This window comes from Cibotium barometz, chromosome 30, assembly GCF_041138505.1.
Source record: "Cibotium barometz isolate CiBa-2024 chromosome 30, ASM4113850v1, whole genome shotgun sequence".
In the NCBI taxonomy this organism is placed as follows: Eukaryota; Viridiplantae; Streptophyta; class Polypodiopsida; order Cyatheales; family Cibotiaceae; genus Cibotium; species Cibotium barometz.
Genome location: NC_141075.1, coordinates 40,485,951 through 40,513,296, shown reverse-complemented (window position 1 = coordinate 40,513,296; position 27,346 = coordinate 40,485,951). Strand labels below are relative to the sequence as shown.

The 27,346-nt window shown below is 46.2% G+C and overlaps 1 protein-coding gene across 5 annotated transcripts in view; it reads right to left on the bottom strand.

Annotated features, from left to right (window-relative positions):
- The window catches only part of LOC147621487 (GDSL esterase/lipase 7-like), a 75,760-nt gene that overhangs the window by 15,612 nt on the left and 32,802 nt on the right, over positions 1–27,346 (bottom strand). For 4 of the 5 annotated variants that reach the window (XM_086824238.1, XM_086824239.1, XM_086824240.1 and 1 more), the window contains one exon: positions 19,773–20,028. The exons of the other annotated variant lie outside the window; for it this stretch is intronic. In XM_086824238.1, coding sequence (XP_086680364.1) covers positions 19,773–20,028 — 256 coding nt within the window. The remainder of the gene's footprint in view (positions 1–19,772; positions 20,029–27,346) is intronic. 5 annotated transcript variants of the gene reach the window in all.

The following is a 27,346-nucleotide window of genomic DNA, read 5'->3' as shown; positions in this document are numbered from 1 at the left end:
CTAGCATGTCACCCATATCCACACTAGTTGATCTCAATATTTCAACATTCTCTGTTGAGATCATCTCTATACCATGCACTTGAAGTAAGCTTCTAAACCTGCAAAGCTTCTCTCTATCCAATGAGTTTGTGAAGATGTCAACCACCTGATCCTCTATGCTAACATATACCAAATCCACATCACCTGCTAGAACCTTCACCCTCACAAAATGATAACGCACCTTAATGTACTTCGTCCTAGCATGATAAACTCGGTTTATTGACCAACTGTATGCTGCTCATGTTGTCGCAATAAATGACAACTCCCCTATCCATGGGCTCACCCATATCTACAAGTAGCTTCTGTAACCAAGCTACCTCACATGTTGCCATAGCAATGCCCCTATACTCAACCTCTGTGCTCGACAAAGCAATCATCAGCTCCTCCTTGTTGCTCTCTAGCTTTCAACAACACTTCCAAAAGAGAACATAAAGCCACTAGTAGATCTCCTCTCCGAGATACTACCAACCTAAACTATATCTGTGTACCTTTGTAGCTGGACCTATATCCCAGCCTCATAGAGAAGTCCATAATATACTTTGAACTTTATGTACCTGAGTATCTAGCCACATCTAAATGTGGCTTTGTCGTGGCATGCATAAACTGACTCACCAATCCATCCGAATAGCTCAAATCTGGTCTAGTGATATTCATGTAAATTAAACTACGCCTATAGATGGTAGGGTCCTCCAAGAGGTCACCTATATTTGTAAACAACCTCGTGTTTTTCTACAATGATACTAAGATTGGCTTCTTACACTCTCTGATCCCATACTTAGACAACATATCTAAAGCATATTGTCTCTGCAAAAGACAAATCCCATCACGTGATCTTATCATCTCTATACCTAGGAAGTATCGCAACTCACCCAAATCTTTCATTTTAAACTTTCTTCTTAAGAAGCATGAAATGTTATCATCATTGTCATTTGTGACAATCAAGTCATCAGCATAGATGACTACAAGCACAATCCCCCTATCAGCCTTTCTTACATAAAGTGAGAAATCAACATTGCATATCTGAAATCTAATAGTGACAAGATACTCCCTTATCTTGTTTGACCATGCTCTAGTGCCTGCTTCAAGCCATATGAGGCTTTGTGCAACCTACAAACAAAATCTAGATGTGCATGATCCTCATATCATGGTGGCTACATTGTGTAAACTTCCTCCTGTAAGTCACTATTTCAAAATGCATTCTTTACATCCATCTGATATAGACTATCCCTTAGCTTCAACCATAGCAATGATTGCTCTTAAGGTTGCCATCCTAGGAGCCGGACTGAATGTCTCCTCATAGTCAATGCCATATGTATGTGCATATCCCTTGGAAACCAATCTTACCGTGTACCTGCTAACATAATCATCTAAATTACGCTTCACTTTTTTTTTTTTTTCAGAAAGAGACTTCACTTTGTAGACCCACTTACATCCAATTGCCTTCTTTTCCCTAGGCAAAGGCAGCAAATCCCGTGTCTCATTAGCATCTAATGCAGCCATCTCTTCATCCATGGCATCTCCCCAATGCTTATGTCCAAGTGCCTCCTCAAAACATGTGGGCTCTAATTCTTGTATAGGTTTGACCATATATGCATAATGATGGGCTGTATACCCATCATATCTCAACTTGTCCACTAGGATATCTAACTCTAGTGGACCTATGTACACCTTGATCATTGCCAGATGTTCTCAACACTTCTTTGGCTCTTTTTACACCAAGTATAACAATAGCCGGGATCCCAAACTCCTCATCAAGGCTTTGTTCTGTGCCACTATCTCCATCAATAGAGGAATGACGAGCTGAAACATCAAGCATTATGAAAGGCTGATCCATCTTTTCTTTTCCTTTGCATGATACATGTAAACTTATTGAATTTTGAACACCTGTAGCACCACCACAAGACACATGAGAATGCCTAACATTTTCCCTAAACCTGCCTGACCATGATCTCACAATAGACACGTTACTAGAGGACTCTCCTAATCCACTAAGTGCTTGTGATTGTTGCCCAGCATTTAAGACACCTACCTCATTCTTTACTTCAGTCTCTATAGAATCTTTCACTGGCATATACCAACTACTCATTTCATGAAACACAACATACTTGCTCACTCAAATCTCAAGCATAGTGGATTTACAGCATCTATAAAATTTCTACTCATGGGAAAACCAATTTCTATCTTGGATCCAACTTACTTCTCACCTCATCTGGTAATGTACATAAGCAATGCACCCAAACACTTATGCCAGTCAAATTTTACTAGGCGTCATAACATGGATTGGTGCTATAAATTGTTCAAATTGTTCATGATATAAATTGCAGTTGCTACTGCTTCATCCCAAAAATAATGAAGCATCCCTTTCTTATTCATCGAATGCACAAGCAACTTCTGCAATATGATGTTTTTACTTTCTTCAACCCCATTTTGTTGTAGAGTGTACCTACATGTAAACAACCTCTTTACCTTATGCTCTCTCAAATAGTTACTCCATTCACTGGAGAAATATTCTCCCACCATATCTGACCTTAGGTATTTTATGTTGCCCTTGTCTTTCTCTACCAGAAGCTCTGAAAGTGAGTAAACACTTCACTTTTCCCTTTCATGAAATACACCCATATATTTTTAGAGTGGTCATTAATGAAAGATACATGATTATGCCATCTTCTAATCGATGATGTCTTTGTTTGTCCCAAACATCAGAATGCACCGCATCCAAGGGTCTTTGACTCTGCTTGCCTGATTGGCACGCTTTACATTGTGCATTCCATCCACTTTGAACTTCGGCAAACCTGCAACAATACTTTGGGACTGCATATTCTTCAACCGTTAAATATTGACGTATCTAATGCGTTTGTGCCAAATATCCATGTCTACAATCACACCTATACTAAGTACAAACATTGTATCCTTCACTTCACACATACTTAGCTCCAATGTAAGCATTTAGCCCACTATGTTTCCCTTTGCAGCCAAGCGGCACTAGTTATTGAAATCTTCCACATAACAACCATGAGAGTTAAGCCTCAATTGCACACCCTGCTCAATCATTTTCCTAATAGAAGCCAGGTGCTTTGTTATGTTCGGCACATGAAGTACATTAGCAAGATACTTCATTTTGCCATCTTGCATAGACAAAGGGACTTTCCTAACATGCTCAATAAAGTGCATTGTATAATCACATGTTTCTACATAACCTGATTTTTTCCAAATCCCTTAATTCTCTGAACCATGTGGATCTATTTCTTAGGGATTTATTGCTTGGCTCACTTAGTCAGGTCCACAAATATTTTTTAAGGGCATAGATCATGACACTACCATAATGATACACAGAGGTGTTGCCCAACGTTGCATGCTTCAAGATATTCCTCATACCCACTATAGACCAACTTTGCAGAGGATTGTTACTACTTGGGAGCTCATTGCTAGTATCATAGCTTAGCAGATTTGGAGGGCCAGATGCACAAAGGCTATTGAGGGCACTCAGATATATGACACTCAATGCATTTGTACTATATGGGGAGATATTATTCATTTTTATGGCCACATGGACTCGTATACAAGGACCTTCCAGATCTACGTATGCAAAGTACATTGCTTTCATGAGGGAGTGGAATCAAGGGATCTTTTTCTCAACCACCCCCACAAGACCCTCTTGGTACCTTTGTGCCCCAGATTGGTTGAGATCAACCTACATTTTGGGATGACATTTTATTTTGCTCCAGCTTCCGGTTGTGATTTGATAAGGTTTATTCATACTTAATAAAAGTCTCCTTTTTTGCGAAAAAATAAAGAATTTTTTTTATAAAAGTTGCCCGCTTCTATCTTCAGCCTACTTGCTTCACAATGCATAGTTTCCTTTCCTTGCTGCAACTTCCTTCTTTTTATAACAATCCTTTACTATAGGCCCTGGTTTTCCTCTAGAGTCGCCTCTTCCACCTGTCTATGAATTGGCTTCTTCCACCTCATATCTGTAGCAGGGCTAGTTGCCCGGTACACTATGTGGTGGCTCTCCTCTGGACAGTATGTCTGGAGTCCTCCTCTATGCTCACATCGTATCACATAAGCTCACAGTGCGATACACGAGACCCTACATAGCAACACAACACAAAGAGACGAGACGAGACTGCAGGAGGAACAAAACGCTTGCACTAATCGGAGAACACTTGATACAGGTCCCTTGCTCTGCCGTGCACACTCAGGAAAGGTCACAGTGAAGAGGACAACACAGCTCAAAAGACTAATGATAAACACAGAGGTACAAGTGGTATGACAACAGAGGTACAAGTGGTATGAGGGAAGAGCATAAGGATGTCCTACAAGGTGAGAGGATGATGCTGAGGATAAGGATGTCCTCTAAGATGGGACGAGGGCCATATATGCCTGAGGTCGAGACAGTGGCATCTCTTACCCTTAGTGGATGGCAGTGTAGCCTCTGGTGGAAACTCCTATCTCTGGAGATGCGGTGGAGTGTCAGTCGGTGCCGTTGGAGCCTTCAATGCACCTCCTTGTGTGGTGGTGCATCTCCACTTGATGATCCATGCTTGGCGCCTCCGTTGACTCACCAGTCACGCTTTGCGATGGACAGTCCAAGGTTACATCTTGGTGGATAGTCCAGGTTGCATCTTGGTGGACAGTCCAGGTTTGTGGGCACCCTTGGTGGACAATCCCGGTTTGTGGGCACCCTTGATGGACAGTCCATTGCTGCAGCGTGGACAGTCCATGTGGGCACCCTTGGTGGCTACAGGTCGTCCACCACTAGAGTGCTCACCATCCTCGGTGAGGAAGAGGGAAGTATGTTGCCTGGAGAAGTACCCTTACGGAGTTTTTTTTGTTTTTTTTTTTCATCATCAACCACCAAGACATGAGGTGGGGTCAAGCTTGCATCACCACAAACCAACCATCCCCCATTACTACACCAAGGGGGAGTCGAACGCTCCGCCCCCTTGGCTCCTAGAACTTACATACATGTTTGATGTGAGGGGTCAAAGCTCAATCTTACAATTCCATCATTCCATTTTACAAACACAGAAAAGTGACATAATTGCATGCAAGTGGAAAAATGCTGATGCAGAGAAGTTCGCATGAAGCACAAGTATTGTACATGTACTGCCATAGTTGTTGTCGGATCACACAAGAGGCATAGGAGAAGTAAGATATGAGAAACCAAGATAAGAAAGGAAGAAAGGAGGTCACCATACACAGAGAGAAAGCAAAGTCGTGAGAGGGGGTGGCTGCCAGTAATCGAGGAGGGTAGTTGGATAGTCGACGAGGAAAGGGGGGTTTGGCGGGCGGCCGCTGAAGTGGCACGGCACCTTGAAGGCCTCTGTTGCAATATGTATGCTCGGCATCTCCTCCAACCAGCAGCTTAGTCAGGAGGAAGCAAAGGGCAAGGTGGGAGGGTCTTGTGCATGTTAGAGAAGCAATACCCTGAGGAAGAAGAGGGGGGTGTCGGGTGGTGAGGCGATGAAGGGGGTAGGTAAGGTATGTCAGCAAGGAGGCAAGGGGGTGGGGTTTGACGGGTAGTCTGCTAGGAGGGGCGAGTGGGTAGATGGAGAGTGGGCGGATGATACAAGGCGGGGATTGGCGGTGATTTGACGAAGGCGGGGAAAGTTGAGGGGTGAATGGAGAGGGTGCCGCGAAGGAAGGGTCGTGGATGGCCGGTGAAAGGGGGTGATGGGTGTGAGTATGTCCGCTAAAGGGGGTAGTGAGGATGGTAGAGAAAGGGGTGATGACCGTGAGTATGTCCGCGAAGACAGAGAAGATGGCCGCCAAGAGGGGAGTCAGAGGACCGCCACGCCAAGAGGGCAGTTAAAGGATAGACGCCAAGATGGAGAGAAGAGGACGTGCGCCATAGGGGGTGGATGGTGAGAAGTACATCCAGAAAGGTGGGGTGGGTGGGTAAATGGGCAAAGGTGGACAAAAAGGGGAGGGCGGGTAAGGTGAATTGACAAAGGGGGAAGGGTGAGAGTGGGGAGCCGGTCGGACAGCCGAAAGGGTGGGGAGGGGGATGGACAGACGAAGAGGGGAGTTGGCGGATAGCGGAAAGGCAATTTGGGCAGATGGCTCCAAGCGGAGAGTGAGGTGACGGATGGTCGACAAGCAATGTTGGTAGACGCGGACAATCCAAGAGACGGGAGAGGCGGACAGCCGATAAAGAGGTTGATGACCAATATGGGAGACGGGTCGTTGAAGTTGGCGGACAGCCATGGAGAGCAGGGACGACAGACAGTCATGGAGAAGGAAAGAGGGCGCACAAACGAGGGAGAGGGAAAGAGGGCATCCGTGAGGGGGGATGAGTGGTTGAGATGGAGAGGATGGACGCCAAGAGGGAAGGATGGTCACCACGTTGGAAGGATGGCCGCCAAAAGAAGAGGATGGCCACCACGCTGGAAGGATGGCCGCCACTAGGGGGAGGTGAAGAGTTATAAGAGAATGTCTGCTAGAAGAGCATGGGCGAGGATGTCCACCAAGAGTGGATGGTAAAAAGGACGCCCTTCAATTGGTAAACAAGGACGTCCTCCAAGGAGGTTGTGAAAAGGACATCCGCAATGGTGGATGGTAAAAAGGACATCCTTTAATGGGTTAAAAGGGATGGTGGGAAAAAGGACATCCTTGAATGGATTAAAAAGGACATCCTCCAGAGGGGTAAAAAGGACGAAGGTAAAAGGACATCCTTGAATGGGTTAAAAAGGACATCCTCCTGAGGGGTAAAAAGGACGAAGGGAAAAGGACATCCTTGAATGGGTTAAAAAGGACGTCCTCCAGAGGGGTTAAAAAGGGCATCCTTGAATGGGTTAAAAAGGACGTCCTCCAGAGGGGTAAAAAGGACAAAGGGAAAAAGGGCATCCTTGAATGGGGTAAAAAGGACGTCTTCCAAAGGGTTAGAAAGGACGATGGTAAAAAGGACATCCTTGCATGGGTTAAAAAGGACGTCCCCATAGGATTAAAAAGGACTTCCTTTTGGATGGAGAGGAGGAAGGTCATCCGCTAGGAGAAAAGGTAGGGAGGGCATGGAATGTAACAAAGAAGAATGAAAGGGTGGAAGCAGGAAAAAGAGCAGTTAGACATTGGTAAATAATCGACGGGGTCGAAGAGGAAGAAGGGTAGTGGATGGATGTACTAGGAAGAAGAAGGTGACGGACGAACCAAGGGTTGAGTGGATGAACCAGGCACTTTTTCTTTCCTTTTTTTTTTTTTTTTTTTTGGAGAGAGACTAAGAGGGAAACTTGCTTGCCAAGTTGGGTGGGGCTTGCGTGGGGTTACTGTGGGAATTGATCTTGTGGTGGCTGGTTCCGGACACATTGGCATGCCAGACTCGCAGAGCTGGTGATCGGGTGTTGAATGGTGGCTTGGAGTGAAAGGAAAGACTCCCACATGGTGGGGTGACAGGAGTTGTCTGCTTGTGGTGGTCTTGTGGGACTAGAATGGGACGAGGGTCATAGGCATGGCCGTTAGAGATAGGAGGTGGCACTGGCCTACCAAAGTCGCCAATGGTGCTAGAGGGTGTAGGATGGTTGGGAAGATAGCCAGGAGATGGGTAAGTCTAGGTAGCAAGGATCAAGGGCGTCCGTGATGGCGTGTGCAAAAGGGGAAGGAGATTCATGGGTGGCCCTTGTGGGGTGGGTAGAAGAGGAGGTAAGGTTGAGGATGACCGAGATGAAATAAGGTGACCATGGAATAGATGGTGCAGAGTTGTGCTGTCAGAGCTCGTTCTACGTGGTTGCTTGTTGATTTTGTTATTGGACTTGGGTGGCTAGCAGCTGCACTTGTGCTTCTACCTCATCTATCTTGGCCAGTCTTTCTTCATTCTCCAGCTTATCCATGACACAATTTGCAATGTTTTTTCGGTTTGCGGATAGAGGCACTACCACCCTTTCAGTACAGCCTGGATTGTCCATTTTTGGATCTCACCCGCTCAGAGCAAACTGCGTGATCGGGATGGATATCATCAGAGTGGACACAGAGAGGACATGGACTAGCCCCCTTGAGCCCTTAGGCACGAAAATGGCTCATTACAAGAGCCATTTTCTACACCGGCCGAGCCATGATGTACCTAGACAGAGGACCTTGACAGATTTCTTCGGCACTAGCACCAGCAACCCAACCCACACACCTCCTGATACCTCCTCCATTGGGCCATCAGGGCACCGACCACACTCCCAGGGAGTCACCATTGATAGAGCAGTTATCTTATGTCATGCTCGTCGACCACGCCCACCAAGATCCCGACCACAGCATCCTCACCATCGCCAGATCAGAGCCATTATTGCTCGGCATCGGAGGCGCGTAGACCTCTCCATTCTAGACAGCCCCATGGCGGAGATACTTGATCTAAGGAGAGGGCAACACTTCAACTGATCAGCATACATGGATCTACCTGATATACATTTTTCAGTATTTTCCAGTATTTTTTACTCACTATCATCTCGGAGTCTTACAGTTATGTTCTTATAACTATAGGACAATCAGTTTATTGTACTTTTAAGTCTCATTTAGTTGTTCTCTTTGATGAGACACCAACTTCAAATGTACTCTCAGATTTGGTCTCATAGGCCATTATGGCCTCTTAGAGACGTTAATATATCATTTCATTTCTCTCTCTCTCTCTCTCTCTCCCCCTTGTCCACCATTCTCTCTTTCTCTCTCTCTTTCTCTCTCTCTCCCACCCCTTGTCCACCATTCACCACCATGGACATCTTCCATCCCCCTGTAGCTTCTACATCTCTTGTGGAATGCAACACTAAAACCTTTAGCTGCATCCTGTATATAGCTAATCATCGAAGTGAACACAGTATAGAGAGAAAATACATAGCCTTTCTGGCCCTCTCATGCCATGCCTTAAAGGCCTGTACCTGTTATGGAGTGGGATTTTCTTCTGAAAGCTCGAGCTCCTCATCACATGTAATAAACTCCTAATATCATTTTTCCCTCTATGACCTCGCTGCCAACGAGCACACCAAATGTGGCAGGCTACTAAACTGTTGATGATCTCCCACCTCTGAGAGGCCTCTGGGCCTCCTCCCAAATGGGGTTGCTGATAACGGGGATGTCATGATACTGTGATGAGAGAGAAGAAGGGCAAGGTCTTGTCCCATCTCGTCGTATGCCACGGCCGATGGTATCTCAGAAGCCCAGGCCTATATCCCCCCCCCCCCCCCCCACGGTGATGGTGCATGCTAGTGCTGGTCTATGGGGAAAATGTAGAGGATCCACAACCAAACCTGTTGCACCTTGGGACAACCCCAAAGGCAATGCCGCTGTGTCTCCCAAGGATGTCCACATCTAGAACACAGAGCCAACTAACCCCCAACTGCCAGGCAGCTGCCAAGCTCCTGTGTGCTGTTTGCCACAGAAAGAGTAATCTTCCGTGGCTGGAAGCTATCCCACAGCCGCTTCCAAAAATGAAGCACATGGGGATGCCCTCTGTCTACCATTGTGCTGCAGCCGATGGTGTGATGTCAACCTCTAGCATCTGAATCCTGTGGACCAGATGGACAGTGTGCTCAAAGAAAGGGATGTCATGGGCATCCATGGGGGTGAAGGGATCGTACCACTCACCAGGATCCCACCGTGTGGCCAGCCCTCCCATAGAGGTGGGTCAACATCTCTCTCTGGCCACTTTGGTCAGAGGTGGGTCGATGTGCCATCTGTGGTTATGAAACCCAATCACTCTCACACTCTGTATTAAAGTGCAGTTTCTGCTAGTCCTCTGTTGAGGAAGGAGATCGGCTCAATCTTCCTGTGGCCCTATAGAGAAAGTCATTAGGGTGCGTGCTTCCATCTACACCATAGACTAACATCGGGCTATCATGTCTGGTAAAAACCCCTACCCACGCAAGGGGAGGCAGATCTTGGACCGCAGTGCAAGCCACTGAGGGATGGAGTCGTCGATGTCGAGGGTGAGTCTGTATCTACCTCGGATCCCAGCAAGGCTCCTCTTCTGAGCCTCTTGCGGAAGCCGTTTGAAGGTGAGACACTCTCCAAGAGACTGGGCCGGTCTATGGTGGCCAATAGAAAGCGTAATCAAGGGATTCCCAAACCGGCAGCTGTTGAAGTCTCTCCTTGTCTAGGACTAGGGGAGCCTGAGGAAGAGCGGAACAAATGTGGTCCCAGGCTCGGAGGAGGCTATCCGTGTGGATGAAGATGCAAGCCATGAGAAAGTCCTTCCAATGCTCACCACCAGGGAGGAGTCCTCTAATGATCAACTTTCCCATAAGGGCTCTGCATTGCATATTAGGATCAATAATGCCTAGGCTGCCTCTGTGGCAAGGCTGAATGATGACTCTCCACGCCACCTTCCCGTGCCAGCTTGCCATCACTGCCAGCCCAAAGGAAGTTGCAGATCAATGTAGTACCTGACCAATACACGCCCTCGAGAGGGCCCAACAGGAGGTAATGTACCACATGGTGCCAAGAAGGACCACTTGATTCGCCACCACTACTCAACCAGCGAGTGAGAGCCTAGTAGTGCTCCAATAAAGAAGCTTCTTCCGAATGCTCACAAGAATGGGGGGCAAGCTGTTGCTCTAAGTTGATGCCAATCCCAACCTGGCAGCCAAGGTAATGAAATGGGGTACCTCTCAGAATCCACTGGAAGGACTCAACTGGTCGCCAAGCCGGGGTAGGGGATGATTTCTCGAAATCCAGAAGGAGAACCGCTTAGTCCTGTTGACATAAACGGGCTGTGGCGGTACCCCTTAGAAGGGAAAGATGTTATCCAAGATACTCCTATCCAAGATGAAACATGTCTGCGTGCCATGGATCAGGTATGGGAGGTGGGGCTGCAGTCGACGGTTTATGGTTTTGGATAGGATTTTGTACATTGTTCTCAAGAGGGTGATAGGTCTCCACTCGTGAATCTCCAACAAGCTTCTCCGGCTTCTCACTCATAATCTGGGATAGATTGTCAGACTATAGTAACTTTCACTTGCACCAAAAATGGTATTCTGTAGGCCAAACTGAACCTGCAGTAACTTCTTCACTCACAACAATCCTCCAGTCTTCAATAATCTATCTGACAGATCGTATACAATTACTAGCGATATTGTAAACCTATTATGCAACCACTCTATGTGAACCAATCACATCAACATACATTTTCCATACGTGTAGATCCCAAAATCTCCGTAGGTACTTCCGATCAACCATTGTGCATAACAGCCTGTGTAAAACATGCATAGAAACACTGCACAACTAAAATTGTCACTAACGACACTTCTGCAAACCTTGCATGGCCAAAACACGGTCTGAAATGACTCCAAATGGCCAAAATAACAGTAGTCCTTTTGCACCTTGAAACACGATACATTGCACTTTTTCTTTACCGTAGAGGGCTTTCCAAGATATAACAGTGTCCCCTCCTTCCGTGCCTACTGAAGATATCCTTGACTAGTAGCTACCTACAAAGACTTGCTTCTGATTCAACGGGAAAGAGATGGAGTCACCCTTACCCGTGTACCGCTTCCTTTTCTTCCTCTTGAGCTCATTATGTGAACCGGCGCTCTAATACCATGAGAAGAATGCAAGCAGTGAGCTCGAGCTCCTTGCAAGCAAACTTCTTCACGCACACACACGAGTAGACACGCACACAAGAGAGAGATAGATGGCTGAATTTTCTTCTTTCTTACTTCTCAAAAACCATAACATAACGATAAGGAAAAGTACTCCACTACTACAACATTCAAGGTTCATAGTGTGAACCCAACCATATGAGCTAGCATTATAACTATGCCATGACTCTAATAACCAAAGTGGCTGTCATAAACCCTGTAAACCACTAGCGGCATATCAACCATAATCTCACCAACCGTGTCAGTGGCATAAGGGTGGAGATGTCATTATGACGTGGCAACAATATTCGCACTAGTTGAGCTTGATTCTCAACATGTTTGGGTATTGCATCCCGGTTATTTTAAGCATTATCTTTATTCTAATGTCTAACAGCCAGTTTAATCCTTTTCCCAACTTGCAAGCCAATCTTTTGTAATAAGCCCCGACTAGCACTCTCTAAGAAAGTGCCCCAACCGCAGCCTTTAAATTGGAACGATTGTGTGCCTACCCTATGATCACCTGCTGTAGACGTGATCTTATATTTCCCATTGGGATGCAGCCCTGCCCAGTCATATAGGTCTTGGCTTTTCTTTTCCAAGATCCTGACTGAACACAATACAGCACATCTACCTGGTGGGTAATGACTTCATAGACACCATTGATATGAATGGTCAACTCCTTTTGATCCTCCCTCCTACCCGACGTCAGGGAAGACCTCCCAAGTGGTCTTCTCTTTAGGACAGGAGGGTCACCTGTTCTCCGAAATCAAAAAACATTAAGAAGGGTCTTCTGCAATATCCAAAGGAGATGGATCAGTCGGTCTGCTGTGGCAGTGGAAGCACAACCTGAACTTGCTGTAGGGTAAGGTGTAAGGTCCTCTACAGTGGAGTTAGACTGTTTGCAGTGGGACCAAAGGAAGTGATGCCTCGGCTAGCTCAAGGCATGATAGGTCCCATCCTCTCTCAGTTGGCAAAACCTCTCAAGCAATTTCACCACTGCAAGATCTCCTAGTTTATATGGTTGTCAATGATGCAGAACACTGGCAAACTTTGGGATTGCCCAGCGGCACATGTTGGAAATAAGTGCACACTAGGTGTACTATTTCTCTAGTCTAGTTTCAGTTGAGTCTTTGTGTCTTGAGTCTAGTGCCATGTGGCACCTCTATAATTGTCCCATAAGTCAATCTACTCTATCTTGTACTTCTCACCTATATATTGTGGGTGTCACATCAATGAAAGTATCAATCTTGTGTCTTGTCTACACTCATCTCAAGGTAACTCTTTGTCTTTCATTTGTGTTCTTGTTTCATTTCTAGTTTGCTCTTGCTTTCATATTTCCTTCATGGTATCAGAGCAGGTTTATCCTGGCTCCCCTCATCTTTGCCCTTGTTTCCTGTGAGCGACTGCCCCTCTTCTTGTTGGCCGCCACCTTCGCTGTTGGCTGCCGCTTAGCTGGGAGCTGCTGTAGAGAAACATGAAAGCAATAGCAAAACTAGAAATGAAACAAAAACAAATGAAAGACAAAGAGTTACCTTGAGATGAGTGTAGACAAGACACAAGATTGATGCTTTCATTGATGTGACACCTACAATATATAGGTGAGAAGTACAAGATTGAGTAGACTGACTTATGGGATAAATGTAGAGATGCCACATGGCACTAGACTCAAGACACAAAGACTTTAAGTGAAACTAGACTAGAAATAGTACACCTAGTGTGCACTTATTTCCAACACCCTCCTTAAGTGGACACTAGGAGGAAGACAAAAAAGACAAGACTAGAAGATAGACATAAAGACTGATAAACTGAGAGACTAGACATGAGAGACAAAAAAATCCTGAGACACCCCTCCTCAAGTGATATCCTCATATGGGTCCACAAGGGTAGGGACAAGATGGATCTAAAACAAGACACAGTCAGATTGATAGACAGATAGACAGACAACAGATAGATAGACAGACAAGACTAGATAGACAGAAGACTGACTGTAGAACTGACTGTAGACAAACAGATGGACCTTGAAGACATCCCTCCTCAAGGGCAATCTCTGCCTCTCAAGTAGGGACAAGAGAGAGGTCCTAAAGCAGAATGAGTAAGACACTAGAACCCCTTGACCTACATCATCGGTGGTCAAAGTGGTAGACAAGAAAGGTGAAGTAATCAGAAAGCCCATTCCTCATCATGTGAGGAATGAACAGCAAGATCTGCTGATGTAGATGCTGTAGCAACATGGGCTGAGGTAGATACAGGGGCTGATGTAGAGGTTTTAGAGTAGCAGTCCTTCTCCCGGTGATTATCACGGCCACAAATGGTGCATGGATGAGCCTTGAAGCAGTCCTTCTCCAAATGATTAGTTTTTCCACAATGGGTGCAAGGCTTTCTTACCTTAGAACCTCCTTTCTTTGCTAAAAAAGCAGTGTCAGTTACCTTTTGTTGTTTTGTTCTTTCCTCTTCTTGGAGAGCATTGATGATACCTTCAAGAGTAGGATTATTGTGATACTTGAAGGTAGTGACAAGAGTAGCATAGGTTTCAGGTAAGCTTTTGAGAAGCACAGCAATAGCAATATCTTCGGAGATGGGGGACTTCACTGAAGCAAGCTGAACCATAAGACTGTGAAAATAATTGACATGAGAGGCTATAGTAGCTCCCTCCTGCATATATAGATCAAAGAATGAGATCATAAGTGCAATCTTAGAGTTTTTAAAACGAGGTCCAAAAAGGGTATCCAAAGTGATCCATGCTCGAGAAGCAGACTGTATGTCGGAGATGTGATGAATGTAATCATCGCCAAGACCGAGCAGGATGATAGCATAGGCTTTGTCATTCTTGGCAGTGGGAGCATAAGTGATAACTTGCTCAATGTCTGAATCTTCGGGAGCAGCATGGTGAACAACGTCCCAAAGACCTTCTTTCATAAGATGGCACTTGATTTTGATTTGCCAAGTATGAAAGTTGGAGCCATTGAATTTGTCGATAGACATGAGAGAATGAGTAGAAGAGGCCATGTGGGAAGGTCTTACCTCTTGCTAAAATGCAAGGGCAGTGTCTATTCCCTTACAAGATTGCAGAAATGAATGAAAAAGAGATCCAAACTGTTTTTAGAAGCCGGCTCTCTCACCACTTGTCAAGGCCATAGCATGTGACAGCCTATCGAAGCATGAGGAACTAGTAGTTTGCAGATATGAGGAAAGGACTGACCAGCAAACTGAAGGAGACAATGTAGCATGTACCTTGTAGATTCTTCAAGAGGAGAGGGAGACCGACAGTAGCTGCAGGTATGGAGTGATGCGCAGCCTGTAGAGGGTGAAGCGCAGGCAGCAGCAACTGTAAACAGGCCGGCGGACAGCAAAAGCTGGCGGACAGAAGGTTCAGAATGTGCTGGGCAGCACGTGCAGCTTGAGAGGTGACGTTGGACAACAAATGCAAGTCAAGTTACACAACATGTGCAGATCTACGCAGGGCAACAGATGGGCTGCGCTGAGTTGAGTGGGACAACTTGGAGAGAATGGCGAAAGCTCATAAGAAAAACAAGGAAACCCTAAAAACTTGCTCTGATACCATGTAGAGAAACATGAAAGCAATAGCAAAACTAGAAATGAAACAAAAACAAATGAAAGACAAAGAGTTACCTTGAGATGAGTGTAGACAAGACACAAGATTGATGCTTTCATTGATGTGACACCTACAATATATAGGTGAGAAGTACAAGATTGAGTAGACTGACTTATGGGATAAATGTAGAGATGCCACATGGCACTAGACTCAAGACACAAAGACTTTAAGTGAAACTAGACTAGAAATAGTACACCTAGTGTGCACTTATTTCCAACAGCTGCCTCACGTTTTTTTCTGTATTTTACCGTTTCTATATGTTCGCTTCTGTCCTCTAGTATTGCACATGCAGCTCGTCATATCAGTAATCAACCCGCCGGGCTGAATTTTCTGTCCGCCCACTTTCTTGCTGTCCACCCTATTCAGACTCATACAGCCCGCTGTACTGTTCTCCTTTGGCTTCCTTCTTCATCGACTCAAGGGTGCGCATCATCTAGAAGAAGTTGCAGATCGACTTTCCTCCTAACGAGCTATTTGCTGCATTCAGTTCTGCCATCGCTTCCTCTTGAAGAGTCTACAAGGTACTATGCATTGTCTCCTTCAGTTTGCTGGTCAGTTCTTTTCTTATCCTCATATCTGCAAACTGCTAGTTCCTCATGCTTCGATGGGCTGTCACATGCTATGGCCTTGACAAGTGGTGAGAGAGCCGGCTTCTAAAAACAGTTTGGATCTCTTCTCTCATTCATTTCTGCAATCTTGTAAGGGAATAGACACTGCCCTTGCATTTTAGCAAGAGGTAAGACCTTCCCACATGGCCTCTTCTACTCATTCTCTCATGTCTATCGACAAATTCAATGGGTCCAACTTTCATACTTGGCAAATCAAAATCAAGTGCCATCTTATGAAAGAAAGTCTTTGGGACGTTGTTCACCATGCTGCTCCCGAAGATTCCGACATTGAGCAAGTTATCACTTATGCTCCCATTGCCAAGAATGACAAAGCCTATGCTATCATCTTGCTCGGTCTTGGAGATGATTACATTCATCACATCTCCGACATACAGTCTGCTTCTCGAGCATGGATCACTTTGGATACCCTTTTTGGACCCCACTCTAAAAACTCTAAGATTGCACTTATGATCTCATTCTTTGATCTATATATGCAGGAGGGAGCTACTATAGCCTCTCATGTCAATTATTTTCGCAGTCTTATGGTTCAGCTTGCATCAGTGAAGTCCCCCATCTCCGAAGATATTGCTATTGCTGTGCTTCTCAAAAGCTTACCTGACACCTATGCTACTCTTGTCACTACCTTCAAGTATCACAATAATCCTACTCTTGAAGGTATCATCAATGCTCTCCAAGAAGAGGAAAGAACAAAACAACAAAAGGTAACTGACACTGCATTTTTAGCAAAGAAAGGAGGTTCTAAGGTAAGAAAGCCTTGCACCCATTGTGGAAAAACTAATCATATGGAGAAGGACTGCTTCAAGGCTCATCCATGCACCATTTGTGGCCGTGATAATCACCGGGAGAAGGACTGCTACTCTAAAACCTCTACATCAGCCCCTGCATCTACCTCAGCCCATGTTGCTGCAGCATCTCAATCAGCAGATCTTGCTGTTCATTCCTCACATGATGAGGAGTGGGCTTTCTGATTACTTCACCTTTCTTGTCTACCACTTTGACCACCGATGATGTAGGTCAAGGGGTTCTAGTGTCTTACTCATTATGCTTTTTGACCTCTCTCTTGTCCCTACCCAAGAGGCAGAGATTGCCCTTGAGGAGGGGATGTCTTCAAGGTCCATCTGTTTGTCTACAGTCAGGTCTACAGTCAGGTCTTCTGTCTATCTAGTCTTGTCTGTCTGTCTATTTGTCTATCAATCTGACTGTGTCTTGTTTTAGATCCACTCTTGTCCCTACCCTTGTGGACCCATATGAGGATATCACTTGAGGAGGGGTGTCTCAGGATCTTTTGTCTCTCATGTCTTGTCTCTCAGTCTATCAGTCTTTATGTTTGTCTTCTAGTCTTGTCCATCTTGTCTTCTAGCTTGTCTCTCAATCCTTGTCTAGTCTCTCTGTCTTGGTCTCATCATAGTCTTGTCTTTTTGTCTTCCTCCTAGTGTCCACTTAAGGAGGGTGTTGGAAATAAGTGCACACTAGGTGTACTATTTCTCTAGTCTAGTTTCAGTTGAGTCTTTGTGTCTTGAGTCTAGTGCCATGTGGCACCTCTATAATTGTCCCATAAGTCAATCTACTCTATCTTGTACTTCTCACCTATATATTGTGGGTGTCACATCAATGAAAGTATCAATCTTGTGTCTTGTCTACACTCATCTCAAGGTAACTCCTTGTCTTTCATTTGTGTTCTTGTTTCATTTCTAGTTTGCTCTTGCTAGTCAGTCTTCTTTCTATCTAGTCTTGTCTGTCTGTCTATTTGTCTATCAATCTGACTGTGTCTTGTTTTAGATCCACTCTTGTCCCTACCCTTGTGGACCCATATGAGGATATCACTTGAGGAGGGGTGTCTCAGGATCTTTTGTCTCTCATGTCTTGTCTCTTAGTCTATCAGTCTTTATGTCTGTCTTCTAGTCTTGTCCATCTTGTCTTCTAGCTTGTCTCTCAATCCTTGTCTAGTCTCTCTGTCTTGGTCTTATCTTTTGTCATAGTCTTGTCTTTTTGTCTTCCTCCTAGTGTCCACTTAAGGAGGGTGTTGGAAATAAGTGCACACTAGGTGTACTATTTCTCTAGTCTAGCTTCAGTTGAGTCTTTGTGTCTTGAGTCTAGTGCCATGTGGCACCTCTATAATTGTCCCATAAGTCAATCTACTCTATCTTGTACTTCTCACCTATATATTGTGGGTGTCACATCAATGAAAGTATCAATCTTGTGTCTTGTCTACACTCATCTCAAGGTAACTCCTTGTCTTTCATTTGTGTTCTTGTTTCATTTCTAGTTTGCTCTTGCTAGTCAGTCTTCTGTCTATCTAGTCTTGTCTGTCTGTCTATTTGTCTATCAATCTGACTGTGTCTTGTTTTAGATCCACTCTTGTCCCTACCCTTGTGGACCCATATGAGGATATCACTTGAGGAGGGGTGTCTCAGGATCTTTTGTCTCTCATGTCTTGTCTCTCAGTCTATCAGTCTTTATGTCTGTCTTCTAGTCTTGTCCATCTTGTCTTCCAGCTTGTCTCTCAATCCTTGTCTAGTCTCTCTGTCTTGGTCTTATCATAGTCTTGTCTTTTTGTCTTCCTCCTAGTGTCCACTTAAGGAGGGTGTTGGAAATAAGTGCACACTAGGTGTACTATTTCTCTAGTCTAGTTTCAGTTGAGTCTTTGTGTCTTGAGTCTAGTGCCATGTGGCACCTCTATAATTGTCCCATAAGTCAATCTACTCTATCTTGTACTTCTCACCTATATATTGTGGGTGTCACATCAATGAAAGTATCAATCTTGTGTCTTGTCTACACTCATCTCAAGGTAACTCTTTGTCTTTCATTTGTGTTCTTGTTTCATTTCTAGTTTGCTCTTGCTTTCATATTTCCTTCAGCACAGCAGACCCAGAGGATGATATTTTATCTCTTCACCCACTATTTCCAAAGCAAGCGCTTCATCACTTGGGGCAATGGAAACTAGCCCTCGTCTCCACTACGAAGAGCGTCAGGATCAATATCTGAGAAGGTGCGTTGACATGTGTACTATTTGACTGCCAGACAGAAAAGTGGGAAAGCATTATGTTATAACAAATTTCTTTTAAAATCAAGTCTTTCAAAAAAGCTGTGTGGTGGAGTAGATGAGGTCTTGGGCCCAAATCTTACCTTTTACATCCAATCTATTGTCATGCAGGCACAATACAAACCGCTCACCTTGCACAGAATTGTGTCTTGGCCGGTGCCCAGAATTGGGCCGGGCCATCAGTGATGATGCCAGTCCTGCTCACAGAAGGCCATCTTGGGAAATTGACTGAAGCAATCTGCTAATCTCCTGAAGAGTGCTATCCAGGGTTGTGGCAGCGGTCCCCTCTACGTGTGAATGCAAACCTTAGGATCTGTAATAAGGGAGTCCAGTATTCTCATGATCTGCCGCTGCCGTCAATCCTGTTGCCAAGGATCCACTAGAAGTAACACCATCAGTGAGCGATACGAGATGGTGGTGCCAGTAAAGATGACACCTCCCATTCATCCACATAGAATCGGTCGAGGTGGGCCAAGTTCGGAGCTTGGACATGGCAATCCAAATGAGAGAATTTGTAGACTGGGGGGGGGGGGGGGGGTGGGACGGCCAAACAAAGAAGTGTATAACTGCAGACAGAGGGGCGATTGGGGATGATCAGCAAAAAGACCAGCTCATGAATCTGCCAAGGAGCAGAAAGCAGGTTGTTGGGGAGCACAGCTGTGGCTAATGGATTCTGGTGGACAAAGCGCCTCAGCTCATGGGATCTGGAACCAGGAAGTCCTTGTGTCATTGATAAGTGCTACCAATGTGATTTGGCCACAACCAAAATGAACAATCTCGTTACATGGTCTACCCTATACGCTATCATGCAGAAACCTTTTCAATGCTTCAAATTTAGTTTTTACATATTAATTGTCGATACAGAGTCTGTTCAAAATTTAAAATAGCATACGCACCATATGATCTAGCATGTACAACAATGTCGTAGACACCATTGAATATATCACAAAATATGATATTTGAATCCGGGAATTCTGAACGAAGCTCTGCAGTCAATAAGGCGAGCCCAACATTATACTCTCTTACTAAAGAATTGATTTCTGATATGCATTCTCCAGAAGAGCTGTTGTACGCAGATAAGAAGTTGGGAGCACATCCCAAGGGTCCTATCCCAACGAGTACAACCTTTTTAATGCCACCTCCAATCAGGAACTGCAACAGCATTAAAACAAGTGGCTCTCTCTCTCTCTCTCTCTCTCTCTCTCTCTCTCTCTCTCTCCAGCTCAGAATCACAAGCACTCACCTCACCTTGTCACTGCTCCCCTGCTCCCGCTCGCCAACTTCCTGTGCCAGTTTGTCACCCCAGTCAGCTCCCCACCTCCAGCACACAGCTGGAGGTGGGCCCCAACCAATGGGCCATTATGGAAAGTGGGCAGTTTTTCACAATGAAATAGCTACTCCCAAAAGGCAAATCCTACTTAGTCTTAAAGTGATGTTTTGAAATTGTATTAGCTGAAGTTACTCTAGGTTTCCTTTTCCTTTTCCTTTGAAACCTCATGACTCTTGTTCGACTCTCAGTCCACAACTAATGTACTGCATCTCTTTTGGTCCCATAGGTGGTATTTGGCCCTTGTGGATGTTAACCTCTCTCTCTCTCTCTCTCTCTCTATGACAGAGCTGTATAATACTCAAGAGGCTATGTACCGGGAGATCACGGCAGAGGCTGTAGGGTTGCAGAGATCAGCACAGGATGAGGGGGAGATTACAGATTATGGCAGGCATTTTCTCACACACGGGAGTGCACATGGGTTGGTCATATACAATGGCTTATCGAGATGGCAAGGATCAGATGCTCTCACACACTGGAACTCTAAAGGGGGAGCGAGCATAGTGGACTACTTGATGGGATCTCCTTCATTGATACCTGATGTGCAGGGTTTCACGATTTCCAGTACGCCCATTGGCATAGCAGCCGATCATGCATACCTGAGTTTCACACTAGTAGGTAGATCCCCGAGAGATGGGCCGGCCACTCATCTACCTAGGTACCCGAGATATCAGTTTACACGTGAGACAGTTGGAGTTTACAGAGATGCAGTATCTGATGGCTTGCTCGCTTTAGACCCGCATAGCCCTCTGGACGAGATCACGAGAGGATTGGCAGGTGTACTACATGCATCCGCCTCATATGCGTTTCCCTGCACTATGATCCCTTCCACCCACCCCCGCAGCACTACCCCACAGAATAGTTGGTATGATGATGAGTGTCGTGAGACACGAGCGCAGCTACAGCGTGAGATTGCCATTGGGTCTCACACGCATAGACAGGATGATCTTTCGGCGCCTTGTGCGGGGGAAGAAACGAGCCTATCTGGCTAAGCTAGAGGAGGAGATCTACCAACTCTTCCACGGGAAGGACAGCAAGAGGGCATGGAAGATGTTTCAGGAGAGACAGCCTGGTACTCTGATTACTGCACCTGAGGCATGCCATACTTATACTAGAGAGCTATATGATGCACCAGGACAGCCCCCCACCCCCCCTCCACTGGGAGCTAGACCGGCTAGCAGCACTTTTTTTACTATGTGGATGGTGCTAGATGCGATAGACAAGTTACAGAATGGAAAGGCACAGGATCATGATGGGCTAGTTGGAGAGCACTTCTCATATGCACGAGACACTTTGGCTCCGCTCATCGTACATGTGTTTAATCGTGCCATTTGTGAGGGCATATTGTACCACTCTTTAAGAGTGGGGACCCCATATTACCAGGCAACTACACGACGATCATGATTGGTCATTACTATATGGCTCTATATTGGAGTCGGAGCTGAGCCGATGGGCAGAGAGGCATGGTCATCGAGCACATGGAGAGGCTGGCTTTAGGAGAGGATTTACTACCTTGGATCACATACTGACACTTTGGGCACTTATTGAAGAGGACAAGGCACAAAAGAGAAGGATATACTGCTGCTTTGTGGACTTCCGCAAAGCCTTTGATACCGTACCACGTACCAGCCTTATGCACAGATTGCATGACATTGCGGTACCCGGGGGAATGCAATGGGGGATATATGCTTTGTATGAGTCTGTGACAGGCATAGTCCGAGCTCCAGGCGGACTATCTGATGGGGTGACCAGCACGATAGGGGTGAAGCAGGGATGCCCGCTATCGCCCACCCTCTTTGGACTGTACATTGATGCGGTCTCTGATTATGTAGACAGATTGGGAGGCCCAGGGGCATGCTTGGCAGGGGTGTTGATACCCATCTTGTTATATGCTGATGATATTGTTCTAATCTCAGACTCTCCGGAGGGATTACAGAGACACCTGGATGCATTATAGGCTTTCTGCGCGGATAGAGATCCGGTAGTGAACCTTGGGAAAACCAAGGTTATGGTGTTTAACACCACACAGGCATGGGTCACGAGATCAGAGCCTCAGTTCACTTTCCGAGGGGAGCCGGTAGAGTACGTCAGGTAATATGTCTACTTGGGAGTTACTTTCACAGGACCGCGTTTCTCTTGAAGGAGGCAGCAGCAGCTAGATTAGCTCGAGGGCATGCAAACTTGGGGGCACTTGAGAGGCAGTGTGCACACATACAGTTTCAGGAGCCACGCACCAAATTGTGCCTACTTGATACGCTTGTCACACTGACTACACCTCTCACCAGATGATTTTATCACCCGCCTGACGTACATGGATGTACACCTATCACATGGGATACGTTGTGCCATTGGACAGATCCGGACCTCATCACACCAGCTGCGGATTGAGACAGAGCGATATGTGCATCAGATCTTGGATGACCGCATTTGTCAGCTATGCGACCAGGAGGTAGAGACAGAGAAACACTACATTTGCCGATGTACAGTCTATTATGAGATCCTAGGGAGATATCACAGCCTCTTCCGAGACAGTTTTGGGCCGTTACGCAGAGTCATGGAGTTTGAGGATCAAAGATGCCTGGGATTGTTTCTACTTGAGCTCAGGAGACACAGAGAGAGACTCTTGGCAGACAGGAGGCCGGGCCATAATGTACCTAGACAGAGGACCCTGACAGATTTCTTTGGCACCAGCACCAGCAACCCAGCCCACACACCTCCTGATACCTCCTCCATTGGCCATCATGGCACCGACCACGCTCCCACGGAGTCACCACTGATAGAGCAGTTATCTTATGTCGTGCTCGTCGGCCACGCCCACCAGAATCCCGACCATGACATCCTCACCATCGCCAGATCAGAGCCATTATTGCTCGGCATCAGAGGCGTCTACCTCGGTTCTACGACCTCTCCATTCTAGACAGCTACATGGCGGAGATACTTGATCTAAGGAGAGGGCAACACTTCAACTGATCAGCATACATGGATCTACCTGATATACATTTTTCAGTATTTTCCAGTATTTTCTAGTCAGTATCATCTCAGAGTCTTACAATTTTGTTCTCATAACTGTAGGACAATCAGTTTATTGTACTTTTTAGTCTCATTTAGTTGTTCTCTTTGATGAGGCACCAACTTCAAATGTACTCTCAGTTTTGGTCTCATAGGCCATTATGGCCTCTTAGAGATGTTAATATATCATTACATTTCATTTCTCTCTCTCTCTCTCTCTCTCTCTCTCTCTCTCTCTCTCTCTCTCCTGCACACCCAGATTCAGCTTTTTTATTCAGTACTTTTTCATTTTGTTGGGATGACAGAGGATACCCCATACAAGTACTCCGATTTGTCTCATAGGCCGAGTTCGGTCTTTTGGAAGACGTTAATAAAATCTTTCTTTCTTTCTTTCTTTCTCGCGACTCCTGGGCTGCAGGGAAGCGCAAGGCTGAACAGCACATGGGCTCTCTCTCTCTCTCTCTCTCTCTCTCTCTCTCTCTCTCTCTCTCTGTGCCCGCCTCCGTGCGCGCCTCTGTAGGCTGCCTCGGTGCCCTGTGTGCAGGCCACCTTGCTGCTCTGCTCTGCCCGCCGCTGTAGGCTTGCTGGCTGCCCTGTGCGTAGGACGCCCTACATTTTCCACACACCCTTACTCAGGCCCCCAAGGCAGCAACTAGTAGAGGAAAACATGTCTCAACCCCTAGAGGGGGAACAGGATGGTGAGTCAACCTTTCACACCCCCACGAAGGCACCAAATGCCTAACGCAGAAGACTGAGGGAAGGAATCATGTCCCCTGGCTCACGAAGGATTACGAAGATGGCCCGACGAGATGAGGCCCTTATGAGGAGATATAGCTTCACATAAGGACAGAGATGAACACCATGCGATAGGAGCTTGAAAAGGAATGGACCGAGCAGATGCATGCCCAAAGGAAAGTGATATATGAAACGCTAAAGGAAGAGATATATGTCCAATTGAAGGGAGAAATGCAAGCCCAAGTACGGGTTGAGATGGAATTAGCCCAAGCCTTGATGCACACGGAAATGAAAAAAGAGATGCAAAAATGGAAGAATGACATGCTCCGAGAGAATGGCACAACAGTTGCATCGTACGAAGGCACTTTGAAGACATGTATGACCGCGAAAAAGACATCACAGAAATGCAACACACTTTGGAATCATGTAAGGCAAAAGTGGCTGCAGGTGAGAAGGAAATGCATTCATGGGCTGAAATTGCCAGTGCCACAAAGAAACAAATTGAGGAAGTCAACCCATGGATTGTAGTAAAAAAACAGAAGGATACACCAGTCAATAAAGTAGAGGTGATGAAGGCTACATTGGAAGAGGAAGCCAAGAGACAGGCACGTGCCTTACATGTACGTGTAGTTGGGTGGGAAGATAAGGGAAATCCCCAACAGGATGCAAAAGCTCTTGCAACAAAAATTGGAGCCACTGATGTACCCATTACCGGAGCATGGCGAGTAGGCAGAGATGAAACCACGGCGAAGATATTGATCATCAGGTTTGGTGACTTGGAGAAGAAGGCGGCCTTCCTCTCCAAAAGGATGGCCCTTAAGGGGGGAAAAGATTTATTTGGATGAGGACCTTACACCGGCAGATATAGCACACTGGAAGAAACACATGCCGTGTGTGCTTGAGGCAAGGAAAGCGGGAAAATGGGTGGTACACAGAGATGGCCGAGTCATCATTACGGAGAGAAGGCCCGCTTGACGGTGCGCGGCCTATGAGACCTTGCGATTCACGGTGTGGAATTGCAACGGAGCCCTTAGAACAGATGCATGATACTTTGAGGATACTTTCAGACACAGTGATATTGCTATGTATACGCAAACCCATCAGTGCACAAACAAGAGGCTTCCTGACGTACAGGGTTAATAGATGGGAATCAGTTTTCCACCCTCAGCCACGCACAGTGGGAGGTACCAGAGGATCTGGATGAGTGGTAATACTATACAGGGAGGAGCTTCATGACAAAATACATGTGGTATATAGAGATGCAGATGCGAGGTACATGTGAGTCCGAATATGCGGAGGGGGGCTCCGCGAGCTATATGTGGCGGTATGCTACTTTCCCCCAGCCCACTCCAAGTTTGCACCATCAGGAGAGTCGCCCTATATACCACTATATGATGATATCATGAGGTTTGCCGGCATGGGAGACATATTACTATTGGGAGACTTTAATGCACGTACAGGCACAGAGTAGACAGAGCTGTATGATACTCAAGAGGCTATGTACCGGGAGATCACGGCAGAGGATGTAGGGTTGCAGAGATCAACACAGGATGAGGGGGAGATTACAGATTATGGCAGGCATTTTCTCACACTCGGGAGTGCACATGGGTTGGTCATATACAATGGCTTGTCGAGATGGCAAGGATCAGATGCTCTCACACACTGGAACTCTAAAGGGGGAGCGAGCACAATGGCCTACTTGATGGGATCTCCTTCATTGATACCTGATGTACGGGATTTCCAGTACGCCCATTGGCATAGCAGCCGATCATGCATACCTGAGTTTCACACTAGTAGGTAGATCCCCGAGAGATGGGCCGGCCACTCATCTACCTAGGTACCCGAGATATCAGTTTACACGTGAGATAGTTGGGGTTTACCGAGATGCAGTATCTGATGGCTTGTTCGCTTTAGACCCGCATAGCACTCTCGATGAGATCACAAGAGGATTGGCAGGTGTACTACATGCATCTGCCTCATATGCGTTTCCCTGCACTATGATCCCTTCCACCCACCCCCGCAGCACTGCCCCACAGAACAGTTGGTATTATGATGAGTGTCGTGAGACACGAGCACAGCTACAGCGTGAGATTGCCATTGGGTCTCACACGCATAGACAGGCCAGGATGATCTTTCGAGGCCTTGTGCGGAGGAAGAAACAAGCCTATCTGGCTAAGCTAGAGGAGAAGATCTACCAACTCTTCCTGGCGAAGGACAGTAAGAGGGCATGGAAGATGTTTTAGGAGAGACAGCCTGGTACTCCGATTACTGCACCTGAGGCATGCCATACTTATGCTAGAGAGCTATATGATGCACCAGGACAGCCCCCCACCCCCCCTCCACCGGGAGCTAGACCAGATAGCAACACCTTTTTTACTATGCGGATGGTGCTAGATGTGATAGACAAGTTACAGAATGGAAAGGCACAAGATCATGATGGGCTAGTTGGAGAGCACTTCTCATATGCACGAGACACTTTGGCTCCGTTCATTGTACATGTGTTTAATCGTGCCATTTGTGAGGGTTTCCCGACAAGCTGGATAGAGCATATCATTGTACCACTCTTTAAGAGTGGGGACCCCATGGTACCAGGCAACTACAGGACAATCATGATTGGTCATTACTTGGCCAAACTATATGGCTCTATATTGGAGTCGGAGCTGAGCCGATGGGCAGAGAGGCATGGTCATCGAGCACATAGACAGGCTGGCTTTAGGTGTGGATTTACTACCTTGGATCACATACTGACACTTCGGGCACTTATTGAAGAGGGCAGGGCACAGAAGAGAAGGATATACTGCTGCTTTGTGGACTTCCGCAAAGCCTTCGATAACGTACCACGTGCCAAGCTTATGCATAGATTGCATGACATTGAGGTACCCAAGGATATGTAGTGGGGGATATATGCTTTGTATGAGTATGTGACAGGCTTAGTCCGAGCTCCAAGCGGAGTATCTGATAGGGTGACCAGCACGATAGGGGTGAAGCAGGGATGCCCGCTATCGCTCACCCTCTTTGGACTGTACATTGATGCGGTCTCTGATTATGTAGACAGATTGGGAGGCCCAGGGGCATGCCTGGCAGGGGTGTTGATACCCATCTTGTTATATGCTAATGATATTGTTCTAATCTCAGACTCTCTGAAGGGATTACAGAAACACCTGTAAAATTGAAAGGAGGCGGCGGCTTACTCAAGTAGGGTTGGGTGGTCTCCAAACCAAGAGGCTAGTAGGATGGGACGGGGCTCCTCTGTAGTGTCGAGGTTGAATTCTTGGATGGGGTGTGGAAAGTGCCGTAGGGTTCTTCCGTTGAGGACTTAGGACACTCCCCCAGGGGGATTGTTGGTTCTTCCACAGGCACTTGTGTTAATGCTCTATGCTGGTGCAGTGGGGGATTAGT